Source organism: Stegostoma tigrinum, chromosome 4 (assembly GCF_030684315.1).
Source record: "Stegostoma tigrinum isolate sSteTig4 chromosome 4, sSteTig4.hap1, whole genome shotgun sequence".
Lineage (NCBI taxonomy): Eukaryota > Metazoa > Chordata > Chondrichthyes > Orectolobiformes > Stegostomatidae > Stegostoma > Stegostoma tigrinum.
In genome coordinates, this window is record NC_081357.1 from 68,132,152 (window position 1) to 68,146,958 (window position 14,807).

The 14,807-nt window shown below is 40.8% G+C and overlaps 1 protein-coding gene across 3 annotated transcripts in view; it reads left to right on the forward strand.

Moving 5' to 3' along the window:
• Positions 1-14,807, forward strand: part of rspo3 (R-spondin 3) — an 85,063-nt gene that overhangs the window by 7,876 nt on the left and 62,380 nt on the right. For 2 of the 3 annotated variants that reach the window (XM_048531129.2, XM_048531130.2), the window contains exon 2: positions 13,868-14,059. In XM_048531129.2, the coding sequence (XP_048387086.1) occupies positions 13,868-14,059 (192 nt within the window). Of the gene's footprint in view, positions 1-190; positions 303-13,867; positions 14,060-14,807 lie in introns of those variants that run through there. The other variant, XM_059645390.1, reaches the window with a different exon arrangement.

The window sequence follows — 14,807 nt, forward strand, 5'->3', positions numbered from 1 at the left end:
TTTTGTTTACATTTGGGCCCTGTAGTGAAAGCACGTGGTGTATCGGGTTGTAACAGTTCTATTGCTTTCGGAAACAGAGTCTGCACTTGTTTGGAACTGGGCGGTACGCATTTATTGTGACTGCACAGACACTAAGCCGCAATGATACCGCGCTCTTCTCAGGATCGCTCAAAACGATCGACACGTCAATGTGTGGAGTGTCAGCCGGCAGAAGAAATGCTGCCTCTGCGCTCTTCTAAGACTTAATGCTGCACTGAAAATGGTGAAAAATGGCAACAACCAATTCTGCTCCTTAATGCACGGTAAGTTGTCACACTGATACACTTGCACAGGCTTTGCAGAGCTGGCAGTGGTCTGGGGCGAAAGTTAGTTCTGAGATGATGCATTATTGACTCGATCGAAAAACAACGGATAGTAGGGCAAACCGCCTCTCTTGTTCAACCTGGGACGTGCCTAAACCTCATGAAAGACACGCTGAGTGAAACTTAGTACCCATCTTTTCATCTGTATCGGCTAAACGGACGTTCGTTTCTCGCATTTCACCTCCGTTAGCTCATTCAATACAAAGGTGGCAGTGTAACTGCAAGGCTGATCCAAATTTGGAGCCCACTGAAGCTGAGCAGCGTGAGACCTCTTCAGGATGCCAGTGCATATTGCTTGAGCTAAGCACTTAGCAAAGACGAACTCCAATCTGCTGTGAATCCAGACCAAAAAAAAGTGCTCGGGCAGTTTGCCGAATACCGTGGACAGCTGGAAGATTCGTACTCACGTAGTTCGATGGCTGGAGTCGTTCGAATGCACGAGAGAGCAATGATCCAATGTCTTCATATTAAAAGGCAGAGGTTTCTGTGGGGAAGAGAACTTTCCCGATGGGCACAGTATAAGAATACAATAGTATAAAGTTTATTTCCCCACTAGTTCTCTCACCGTTGACGGACCCCTGAGCTATCTGGACTGCTGTTCAGAATTCAGCGTATTGGATATGTAGAAACTCCTTTGTGATCTCAGCTGGAGCAATGTAAAGAGCGGCCACTCAATCCTGATAGGAAGTAACATTTTTCCTAATTTCCATTCCATTCCCCCAGCTAGTTATTTTGCCTTCGCTGCTTGATACCTATCTCAACTGAGTTTCTTGACACTCACATTGAAGATTTTTCTAATGCTGCATGTCATTTCAACAATTTTTGGTTTTCTGCCCCTAGCCAACTTGTCTTCACAATGGATGCCCAGTCTCTGTACCCTGACATACCCCAAAGCTTCAAAGCCCTTTTCTTGTTCCTTAAATAGAGGAGCAAACCACCCTTATCTCTGTCACCCTCGTCTTCCTGGCTGAATTGCTCTCTTACTGAACAAAGTTTCCTTTAACTTGACTAACGTCTTCCAAATAAAAGGGAATCCTGATAGGAGATAATGGGAACTGCAGATGCTGGAGAATCCGAGATAACAAAGTGTGGAGCTGGATGAACATAGCAGGCCAAGCAGCATCTTAAAGGCACGAAAGCTGACGTTTTGGGCCTAGAGCCTTCATCAAAGGGCTCTCTGATGAAGGGTCTAGGCCTGAAATGTCAGCTTTTGTGCTCCTAAGATGCTGCTTGGCCTGCTATGTTCATCTAGCTTCACACTTTGCTATCTCAGAATGCTGATGGGCCCTGATTAAATCTGTCTTTCTGTAGCATGTGTAGAACTTTTCCTTGTTCTAGACCATCTCAGTTCCACTCTCCCAATTGGTTTTCTGATGCATTGATGACTTTTCCTGAGAAGTGGGAAAGAAGTCAATTTTGCTTGTAATTTTCACCCTTTTCTTATGATCATGTCGTCCATTTCTCTTCATTCCTCAACATCTCTGTCTCAATTTCCAAGGTAACCTGCATATGAATATTCATTACATCCTCACTGACTCCTACAGTTACTTCATCTGCACATCATCACACCTTGCTTCCCTTAAGGATCTGAATACCATTCTGCCAGTTTGTACGCCTCTGTTACCTTCCACAACAGTGCTTCTGACTTGTCTTCTGACTGTTCTTGAACTGAGAATTTAAATGGTCCTCAATAGTAGCCAATATTTGCATGTTTACCTTCTCCCTCCTCACTGTACAAAGCTAGACACCCCTTCCAGGTGAATCAACTATTTGTTGGTACTTCATTCAATGTAATCTACTTGATGTTTTGTTCACAATGAAGTCTTCCCTTCAATGGGGAGAGTAAACATAGACTAGGTGACCACTTTGCAGAAAACCACTTGTTCACTCTGCAAGTGTGATTCCAACTCCCCATTTCTTGCCATTTCAGTACATTATCTTGTTTTCATGCTTATTTCTGTCCTTGGTTTGATCATGTATTCTTGTGAATCTCAATGGAAGTTTGAAACAGCACCATCACAATAGTGATAAAATGTGAATTATTTGTTTTAGATTCCACCATTTGATTTTAATATCACGGACTGAAATGATTTCAAAAAGGCAAAATACTGAATTAAAATGGCTGCTGTAATCACCTGGCCACAGGTCAAGCCAAACTTCATGAAACCATCAATAAACAGAAGCGGTCTGAAATGAAATTAAGATTTTTATTAAAAGAGACTGAAATCAGCCAGGCGTGTAAAAACATATTAGGGACAAAAGCACGCAGATGCTGGAATCCAAGGTAGATAAACAGGACACTGGAAGAATACAGCAAGTCTGGCAGCATCTGAAGGAAAGGAGCATTTCAACATTTCCGGTATTACCTTTCTTGCAGCCTCATGAAGAAACATATCATTTGTTTGATTCATTCATACTGTCATGAAAATTTTACATGTTGGAGATTTTGTTTAAATTTCATCCATAATTACCCAGATACAGACAATGAAACTAGATACAGGAATACACTAGTGATCTGTATTTCAAGGAATCCCTTTGGGAGAGCAAGCGTAATGAACTTGTAACTGGAATTGGAGAAGGTTCTTTCACCCTCTCTCTTTGCTGTCTCAAGAAGGACGATCTGGTGACAAAACAAATTGAAGAAATATCCAAACTTTGAGAATTCAAAGACATCTTCAATATTCTTGTCTGCAGTTGGTCCAGGACATCCCTAACTAACAACAGCTTCAGGTTGAAATCCAACACCTGAAGAGCACCCTAAGGATTTTAGACTCCATATTTGTTTATCTTCCTCTTCGTATATGACATTAACCCCCTTTTGATTTTGAGTGTGCATGTGTGTGTGTTGTGTGTGGTTGATGTTTTTGATGTTCTATTTTTATTTTTCTCAGCATTAGCAAGTAATAAACTGGCTCTTACACAAGGAAATCTTGCAATTGGCTCCTTATTGTTTCTGGTGAAGTTAGTTGGTGTGAGGCATAGCTGTTCGCTAAAACTAATTTAAAACATTCTGTTATAGCTGACCAAGGAGTTTAAAATGAAGACAGCCAGTTCAGCCCTTCTCATCTGGTTGTAACTCATTTTCCAATTAGGCAGTCCACAACGTTTGGGCTTGACATTGAGTTGAACAACTTTCGACCGTGAAATTTGTCTTCTTTGACTCTTTGCAAATTGCCAGTCTGTACCTTTTTTTCATATTGTTGATTTTGCATTGACTTTATCATTGTTCTGCCATTAACATTAAGGCTGTATTTATCCTTTTGTTTCTTTACTACAACTACTGTCAATCCCTTTGCTTTTTTTTTACATGACATCTTTGTTATCTTCTCTCTTTTGCCCTCTAATTTATACCAAAAATTCCCTTTTGTTCTACCTCCCCCTTCCACAATCAACAGCACAAAACTCATCACTGGTTTACTTCAGAGATAATGGGAACTGCAGATGCTGGAGAATCCAAGATAATAGTGTGAAGCTGGATGAACACAGCAGGCCAAGCAGCATCTCAGGAGCACAAAAGCTGATGTTTCGGGCCTAGACCCTTCATCAGAGAGGGGGATGGGGTGAGGGGTCTGGAATAAATAGGGAGAGAGGGGGAGGCGGACCGAAGATGGAGAGAAAAGAAGATAGGTGGAGAGGAGAGTATAGGTGGGGAGGTAGGGACGGGATAGGTCAGTCCAGGGAAGACACACAGGTCAAGGAGGTGGGATGAGGTTAGTAGGTAGCAAATGGAGGTGCGGCTTGGGGTGGGAGGAAGGGATGGGTGAGAGGAAGAACAGGTTAGGGAGGCAGAGACAGGCTGGACTGGTTTTGGGATGCAGTGGGGGGAGAGGAAGAGCCGGGCTGGTTGTGTGATGCAGTGGGGGGAGGGGACGAACTGGGCTGGTTTTGGGATGCGGTGGGGGAAGGGGAGATTTTGAAGCTGGTGAAGTCCACATTGATACCATTGGGCTGCAGGGCTCCCAAGCAGAATATGAGTTGCTGTTCCTGCAACCTTCAGGTGGCATCACTGTGACGCTGCAGGAGGCCCATGATGGACATGTCATCTAAAGAATGGGAGGGGGCGTTGAAATGGATCGCGACTGGGAGGTGCAGTTGTTTATTGTGAACCGAGCGGAGGTGTTCTGCAAAGCGGTCCCCAAGCCTCCGCTTGGTTTCCCCAATGTAGAGGAAGCCACACCGGGCACAATGGATACAGTATACCACATTGGCAGATGTGCAGGTGAACCTCTGCTTAATATGGAAAGTCATCTTGGGGCCTGGGATAGGGGCGAGGGAGGAGGTGTGGGGCATGTGTAGCACTTCCTGCGCATCCATTCTTTAGACAACATGTCCATCATGGGCCTCCTGCAGTGCCACAATGATGCCACCCGAAGGTTGCAGGAACAGCAACTCATATTCCTTTTGGGAACCCTGCAGCCCAATGGTATCAATGTGGACTTCACCAGCTTCAAAATCTACCCTCCACCAACCGCATCCCAAAACCAGCCCAGTTCATCCCCTCCCCCCACTGCATCCCAAAACCAGCCCAGCCTGTCTCTGCCTTCCTAACCTGTTCTTCCTTTCACCCATCCCTTCCTCCCACCCCAAGCCGCACCTCCATTTCCTACCTACTAACCTCATCCCACCTCCTTGACCTGTCCGTCTTCCCTGGACTGGCCTATCCCGTCCCTACCTCCCCACCTATCCTCTCCACCTATCTTCTTTTCTCTCCATCTTTGGTCCGCCTCCCCCTCTCTCTCTATTTATTCCAGACCCCTCACCCCAACCCCTCTCTGATGAAGTGTCTAGGCCCAAAACGTCAGCTTTTGTGCTCCTGAGATGCTGCTTGTCCTGCTATGTTCATCCAGCTTCACACTTTATTAACTGGTTTACTTCAGTTCTGAAGAAGAGCCGTACTGGACTCAAAACACGAACTCTTTCTCTCTCCAAACATGCTACCAGTCTGTTGAAATTTTTCCAATGCTTTCTGTTTTAAGAGTTACTTTGGGCATATAAAAGCTGAATTTTGCTGAAGGCTCTTTGACCGCAATTTTGAGATTAAGTGGGGAACCTGAGCTTGCATTTATCAATGGTGAGTTTGGTCTTGCAACCTGTAGAAGGCAGGCTTCCACTTGCTTCGCAATGAAGAATGATGGGAGAGGTCTCAATGCTGCAGGCCTGGTGTGGCTGCCTCCCATTCTGGCATGGCAGTCTCCAGGCCCAGCGAGGTGGGCTGTTGGCATAGCATGGTGGTCTTTCAGCAGTTACATGGTGGTCTTATGGCCCAGAGTGGCCTCAACACGGACTTCTGGTCTCGAAGTGACTCCTTAAAGTGCAGTCCCAGTCTGGCCAATCACTTAAGAAAGACTGTAATGTTTGAACATGCAGCTTTATTTCTTTTCTCTACTTAAAACTAAGAAAATCCGCATGTGTAACGTTTAACCTTATTTTATGTGCTTTACACTACACTATAATGTTTACCTTTTAACTTTGTTACTTGTTTGTATCTTATTCTTAAGTTTCAGTACCTAGGTACTTATATGTAAGAGGGTGCCTTGTGTGGCAACATTTCACTGTACTCCTATGACAGTAAAATCAAAATCAAATCAAATCAAAATGAATCTACAGGCTGGCAACTTAGGAGTCTTGGTAGCTCCTCAAGAGAGGTTAGCACTGTTGAAGCAGCTCAGTGAGGTCGGGGATCAGACAGAGGTGTCTCAATAGTCTAAGACTTTTTTGCCTGGAGGGTAGGAGGCTGAAGCGTGATGTTACAGTGGTTTGTAAAATCTTGTGGGGCGTTGATAGGTGAATAATTAAAGTCTTTTCTCAGGGTAGCGCGGTCCAAAACTAGAAGGTACAGGTTTAAAGTCAGTGGGGAAAGAGTTAAAAGGGATCTGAGGGGCAACACACAGAGGGTGGTGCACGTATGAAATGGACTGTCAGAGGAAGTGGTAGATTTGGGTACAATTACAACATTTAAATGACCGGAATGCTATATGTTTAGGAAGGGTTTAGAGGGATATGGGCCAAAGAGGACTAATACAGTTTAGGAAACTTGGTCAGCATGAACAAGTTGGACCAAACGACCTGCTTTCTTGCTGTATGACTCAATGACTCTTTGTAGACACACCTTTACTGGACTGCAAAGCAGCGCAAAAATAAAATGAAAGACCTCGGCTCCATTAGAATGGAGGGAATATTCTTTCTCTGCTTTTGGTGTGATTACAATTGTTGCCCTATCAATTGGGCATGTAACCTCCAGCCTTGAGGGAGGCCACCTGCATTGGATACATATAGACAGCCTCTCTATGAGCAAGGCTGATCAGTCTCCCCCTAATTGGGATCATAACCAGTATAATTGGCTACCTGGTTTTGTTCTGTTAGCAACCAACCCAATTCCCAGCCTGGTCTCAGAAACATTCCCAGTTGCACAAACACATCAAGGAGCTGCCATGATGAGGATATCCCTTAATTGCCTGGCTCCCTCATATGTAATTCCACCATCATGGGACCATGGAAATTCAATCTTAAGTATTAATTGATAATGAAGTTGAACTATAAACATTAATTGTTGTGGTAATAAATCAGGTGCTACAAGTATAGTAAATATTGAATAACTGCCTTATTTAATGTCCTTTAATGTAGATTTCCATGGTTTCTCTTAATCTCTAATACTGAAACAGTTGCTAATCAAGTGGTGAGTTGGTTGTGCTCCCATGTGCAATGTTGAAACTGTCAGTTGACACTTCTAGCCAATGTAAAACTCATGGCTTATGAGTTTCTGGGAGGAAAACATTAACTTGGTTTTAATTTCCACTTCATCTTTGGAACAGCCTTTACATTTTTCATTCAATTAAAATAAAGTTCTGGATAATGGTCTTGAAATAATTCATTTAAAACAAACTATGTAAAACACTAAAGACTATAAAATGCAATGTATGACTTCAACAGATTGGATCAGTTTTTTTATGATTTAGAGGTGGGCAGATCTCAACAGGCATGTGCAATCACAGAATAGTCTGATATATTTAAATAAGTAAAGAGAGCTTATAGTGCTGCCATGGAGGTTTACATAAACCATAATGTTTGGATGAATGAGATTCAAAATTTATACTATGAGCATTTTATTTTGTATTATGATTGCCATCACAAATATGTTGGATATTGAGAGGGCTAAATGGTTCATATATTGTCAAAGAGGAAAGACAAAACCTTCTGTAAGATATAAATATTTCATAGTTAATGAGGAACTTCAAGACAATATCAATAGTGATGCCTGAATTCTGACTCTAAATCCTGTTCATCAGTAAGAATGCCGACTGTCCGCCTCCCTAACTCATTGCTGCCGCAGCTCAACTCATCTGCTGCTGAATCCTTCTTCCATGTTGTTGGTGCCTCGAGAACAGAATACAACAATGCTCACTTGGTCAGCCTCTCAAGTTGCACTCTCCATTAATTTGACATTGTGAAAGAATCGGTCCACATTCTAAGTCACACAAAGTCTTGCTAAGACCTCCATTGGCTCTTGGTTCACCAAAGCTTCAATTTTAAAATTCTTACTCTTGGAATCATTCCCTAGCCTTACCCTTCAATATCTCTACAACTACCTCCTATAAACCTCTGAGATTGCCACACACCACCAATTGTAGCCTCTTGTACATCTCTAACTTTCATTACTCCCGTTTTTGGTGGCTGTAAAGTCTTCTGGTTCTCATAGTTTAGAAGTAATTATACTTTAGATTCAAATTGCTGGAGCACTATCAGGTATATTTCTCGCATCTTTCCATGTGGCTGGTGGCTGTTAAACTATTCGGCACTGAGGTGCAGTGGAAAAATGTGGCACCACAGATGTAAATTCTAATAACTAATAGTCCATATTTCTTTATGAACAACATAATAATATAACAATATAACCATATTTCTGCTTTTTACAGTGCGAAATTCTAGAAATTCTTCCCTGTTGTCTAATTCCCTCCTCATTTTCAGGATTCCTATTTCTTTGATTAAGTAAAACATATTTCTTTGACAGGGCTTCTTATTATCTGTTTTATTATCTAATATGGGTGACTGTTAATCTTTGACATTGCTCTTGTGAAGTACTTTGGTACGTTTTTCTACATTATAGGTGATATATTAAGGACAGCTAACAAAGTGTGGAGCTGGAGGAACACAGCAGGCCAGGCAGCATCAGAGGAAGAGAAAAGCTGATGTTTCAGGTCGGGACCCTTCTTCAGAAAAGAAAAGACACAAAATGTCAGCTTTTGGGTCCTTCTGTTGCTGCCTGGCCTGCTGTGTTCCTCCAGCTCCAACCTTTGTTGTCTCTGACTCCAGCATCTGCAGTTCTTGCTGATTCTATTAATACAATTGTTGCTTTTGTCGATGTCCCACACGGGATGCTTGGAAATGGAGCTTAGATGTAAAAGTGAAATCAAACATTTACCTGCAGAATTGGAAGAAAAAATTCGCAACAGACTTGGAAATCTTAGATTCAGTGGTAAATATACCCAACCAATGCAAAGCAGTTAGCAACACTGCGAACGGGATGTTGAAATTTGCAACCAGAACAGTAGAATTCAAGGCATGACCATTTTGTATAGACCTTAAATCAGATTACCTTGAGAACAGATAATTGTTCTCAAAACCAACTAAATAGATTAAAGCTCTGCTATCTTGCCACATGCAGTTATGAATGATCATGGACAGTCAAGTGACCAACAGAAGGAGAAGGCTCAATGAATGTTCCTAATCTCAGTGTTAATAGAATCCAACTTGGAGTGCAAAAGCCAGGACAGCAACCATCTTCAGCCAAAAATGACAAATAGGTACTCTCTGTCAGCCTGCTTCCATGATACACCCCAATATACATGCCAGTCATCAGCCAATTCAATCCACTCCATGAAACATTATGAAAAAGCTGAATGCATTGAATACAACAAACACTACGAACTCCAACAATATTAAAATTGTAGTGTTAAAGATTTCTGCTTCTGAACTAATCACATCTATAGTTACAACATCAGTGTGTGTGTGTGCGCACGTGGGTGAGTAGTCCTACTTGAGCTTTCTGAAGAGAAGTGTGATACACTAGAAAGAACCTGAGTTGATTAGGCAAATTAAAGTTCAGCTAATATAATGCTCCAAAGAACGGGATAGCAAAACCGTTTGGGTATAGGAGTATGGGGCTTTACTGTGGCTTTCCAAAGGGAGTATGATATACCAAACTGATTGCCATAAGTTCCTAAGCTATTGAAAATTTAGCTATCATAATTCCTGATTAAAAAGAATTTCCTTTGCATCAATTTCTTAGCGCCATATTAACTATTACTGCACTACACTTGGAACAGTGCCTAGTGCAGGACTAAATTATGGGAGCAAAGATTGAAATTTTTTATATGATTGAAGTGCGTAAGGCTGGAAAAGTAGTGCATTATTTGCTTTTCATAATTGACAGCTCTTTTCAATTAACATTTGAAGAAAGTGAAGCACACTTGAAGTCTTCTCCAGATGGCTATGGCGAAAGGTTAAGATGGAGGAATATCTGTGACAACAACCCAGGATTGAAGGGTACTGGTGCTGCTGCTGCTGCGACAATCTGATCTTCCTGATACCCATCTGATCAACTATGCTAATAGCTGTCATACAATGTAAAATCAACACCACAACTTTAGTCCAATCCAGGCGAGCTAGTGTTAACAAAGAGCTTACTGGTAAATTACTGGCCTATCAGTCTATACTTAATCTTTAGCAAAGTAACGGAATTAGTATCTATTGTGACAGCTCAAGATATTGGTCACCAGTACTCAGTTTGTGTTTGCCAGCGTCGCTTTGGTTCAAACATTGACAGAAAAGCTGAATTCCAGAGGTAAGAGTGACTGCCCTTTATGTCAAGACAACATTTAATCCAGTGAGACATTTAGGAGGACCCAGTAAGATTGAAACAGTGGGAATAAGGAGTCAGAGTTTTTAGCAACACAGATAGAAACCTTTGGCCATCACGTCCATGCTGGTCATCAAACATCCATCTAAACTCAATTTTCCAGCACTAGTGTTATATGCTGTGTGTTTCAAGTGTTAATCTAAATTCTTCTTAAATATCTTGATGGTTCTTGCTTCTACAAACCTTTTTAGGCAATAAGCTCCAGAAACCCAAAATCCTCTGGTTGAAAAAATATCCTGAATTCTCCTCTAAATCTCCTGTTCCTTACCTTAAAACTGTGCTGCCTGGTTATTAACCACTTTACTAAGGTTGGGGATGGATGGAGCTGTTCAGTGGCTAGAGCTATGCCTGGGCCAAGGAAGATGGGTGTTGTTTTTGAAGGCCAATTATCTCAATGTCAGGACATTCTTTCACTGAAGGAGCTCCTCAGGGCAGTATCTTAGCCATTATTATGTTTAGCTGCTTGGTCAATATCTTTGGAAGATCAGGAGTTGGATTGTTTGCTTTTGAGTGAATATTATTCAGATCAATTTACATTTTTTCAAGTAATTGACAGTGTGTTCCTGCATGCAATAAGGCCTGCACAGCCTGCAGGTTTGGGCTGATAAATGTAAAATAACACACAAGTGGCACATGAGAAGTTGGTGATGGACTGTAAATGGCTACCATGCCCAAGTTCCATGAATGAATGTTTTTTTTTTAAAAAGTCTTGTCACAAAAAATAACAATTTTCAAGCACTGATGGCAATGACAAAAAAAACCATGATGCTGAAATCCAGTGTTAGAAGTTTGAGCTATGAGAAAAAAAAGAAGGAATTTGGACTTTTCAGTATCATATGGTAAGAACTACATCTTATGGTGGTATACAAGATTGTTATGAATATATTAAAGGTAACTTTATTAATATATTGAAGGTAGTCCAGATGTCAAAATAATTAGGACAAGGTGTTACCGTGAAGAAAGATTTGACAGGGATGCCTGAGAGCAAATGGAACGAGGGAATGATTCCATGTTGCAGGATAATTGGATGAGAATTTGATTGTGGGGTCCAGTTAATCAGTATGTTAAAGTTTGGTGATGTGTAAGTTGAAATAAATCTCTTGCTTAGAAAACCATGTGCCAGGACTTTTCTAACCAACCTTTAATTTCTGGTGCTTAACAAATGATTGTTAGTTGCCTGTAAGTCAAAGATTGAAAATCAAACATTCTCCTAACTGGGTAGTCAATACATAAATGTAGGTAGAGCAGAGAAAGACACTGGAAAACTACAACAGCTAGATGAATGTACAGGATGTGAGGCAGAAGTTTAGGCCCATGGATTCTGAACAGGAAGTAGAAAATGGGAGGCAAGAAGATGCAGTGTACATTCAGACAGTGAGTCTGAGAGCAAACGTGTTCCCAGAACAGTTCACAAACCTTTCAAAGGCATTCTATTAATAAGAGCAAGAGATCACATTAACAGTCTAGAAAGAAATAGGAAGCAAAGTAGAAGCAAGAGGAGGCAATGACCTATTGGTATTATGGCGGGTCTGTTAACCCAGAAACCCAGGGAATGTTCTAGGGATCGAGGTTCAAATCACACTATGGTAGATGGTGGAATTTGATTTCAATAAATCTCTGGAATTAAGAGCCTAATGATGACCAAAAATTTATTGTTGATTGTTATAAAAATAAATTGGTTCATTAATGTCCTTTAGGAAAGGAAACTGCCATCCTTACCTGGTCTGGTCTACATGTGACTCCAGATTCACTGCAATGTGGTTGACTCTTAACTGCTCTCTGGGATGGGCTGTAAATGCTGGCCTAACCAGTGATGGGCTCATTCGATGAATGAAGTTAAAAGAAGGCATATCTTAACAGGGAATATAGTACAGATCAGGAATGCCAACAGCAGCTGAAGGCCATGTGATTGGCAGGTCTTAGTGGCAATGAACAAATGAGAAGATACGTTAATGAAAGCTGCCAAACAGCAAGAAATATAAAGCTGAAGTGAATTTGCGGTGTACACAGAGGTGCCAGAGTGGGGACACTAAGCCCTGTCACATAAATGGATATGCATTGAGCAGATATCTCCTGATAGTATATAAAAGTTATTGGCATAACGATATAAAGACAACCTGGGATCAAGATATCAGAATGGAACAACTGAATTGGCTGAACCCCTAAACAATGTCTTGCCAAATGGTGATCTTGGAGATCACTATAACTATGAAAAGCCCCAAGCTCAAAATAATATTTTGATAAAGGAAATGTTAGCAAATTAAAAATAGACAATTGTATTTTGAAATTTCCATCATGGGGGAGAAGCCAGAAATATGAAACTGACTAGTGATGATTCTTCCATAAATTTCTGCAATGGATTCTCAAGTGCAGGAGAATTTTAATTTTTCTTTTGAGGAAAAGGAGGTAAATGTTGCCATTTAGATTAGGTAGCTAACGTGTTCAGAAGAGATGTAAAAAGTATGTCCATGGCAGAAAATCGCATTCTCTTGATAGAGTAGATATGGCATTGTGGAAGAAATTCAAAAAGTGGATTCAGCAGCAATACCTATTCAGTGCTATATTGATTATAATTCACTATGTGATAGCGTATATTCAATAAATCACATGAATGAAAAAGGACTGAGAATCAATGCTGCAATTCTGAAATGGATGCTGGAGAATGGAGAACCTACAATTTGAAATGGCTGGATAGCAGCAGTCAGCTATCTGATTGCTTTATGAAGAAAGGAACAATTAGAGATATTGGAAAAACAATTTTTGGAACGTGGATGTACACTAAACACGAGGGAATATCATGTATCATCTTTCTGTACAATACATTAGCATTTTGCAACTTTGTTTTGTTTGTTTTTCATTATTATTGTATATACATCCACATATTGTATAATTTTTTTTTTAAAAAAGAAAATGAAGGGAAATGTGAAATCATCTAATAGTGCCTGACTGTGATGCTTGAGACCAAATCAAATGAGGGAACAGGTAATCGCTATATGTTATTTCATGGATAAATACAAATAATTAATGTTTTGCTGTTATGAGATGCATGTATAAGTTGTAATAGAACTCTGATCAGAAAAAAAAGCCACAGATTCTGTCTAACTAATCTTTAACCTCTGTTGTTTAACATGGGGGTAAACAGGTTCAAACTGGTAAATGATACATTTCATGATGCTATCAGGACATTAGTCCTCAAACGTTTTTAAGTGCTTTTAAGAATGGGTAACAAGTGCTATGCCTTCCAAGTGGAGGGATAAAAGGCATTTAATAATTTAAGAGGTAATTGGATGTCGCACAAAGGGCCCTACAAACTGCTTCTAGATGAATGCAACAAAAAGGACCAAATGGCCTCCACATCACCTAAAATTCTTTTGTGATCTTGAGACCTAGCCAGCAGCCTAGACAACAAATTTTAGAAGAAAGAAAGTGACAGTACTAAACACCTACAAATAACCACCTTATCATATTACCAAAAGAATATTTCTAACATCAAGTGTAACAGATTAATCTTGGTCAGAAGTATTGTGTATTTTAAACTTTATATAGTGTTACAGTCTGTTTGATAACAACAATTGTTGTTTCCTCCCAGCCAATGCAAGTGTGAGCCAAGGTTGCCCCAAAGGGTGTGATCGATGTTCTGAATATAATGGATGCATGTCATGTAAACCTAGACTCTTCTTCTTTCTGGAGAGAAATGGCATGAAACAGACTGGTGTCTGTCTCTCCTCCTGTCCGAGTGGATATTATGGAGTCCGAACACCAGAAATGAACAAATGTACAAGTGAGTGTCTAAAATCCATGGGGTTAATGTTATGTTGGTTAACTTAATGGTTAATTTCACAGGTAAAAGCATTTCAAACAAACCAAGTGGATAATGTTACAGAGATAATAGGAACTGCCGATGCTGGAGAATCTGGGATAACACGGCGTGAAGCTGGATGAACACAGCAGGCCAAGCAGCATCAGAGGAGCAGGAACGTTTGACATTTCGGGTCGAGACCCTTCTTCAGAAAGATAAGAAGGAGCTCAACCTGAAATGTCAAACTTTCCTGCTCCTCTGATGCTGCTTGGCTTGCTGTGTTCGTCCAGCTTCACACCATGTTATCTCAACTGGATAATGTGTTGGGTTTATACTGATATTTGAGCCAAAGAAGACTGCAAAAGGCTTCTTTGCCACTGAAAGCTAAATGATATTCAGAAAACATAGAACATAGAACATTACAGCACAGTACAGGCCCTTTGGCCCTCGATGTTGTGCCGACCTGTCATACCGATCTCAAGCCCATCTAACCTACACTATTCCATGTACATCCATATGCCTATCCAATGACGACTTAAATGTACCTAAAGTTGGCAAATCTACTACCGTTGCAGGCAAAGCGTTCCATTCCCTTACTACTCTCTGAGTAAAGAAACTACCTCAGACATCTGACCTATATCTTTCACCCCTCAATTTAAAGCTATTAACATTATTGTTGTTCGATTCCCGTGAGCATTCCTCAACATACAGACGTGAAAAATCTTGACAG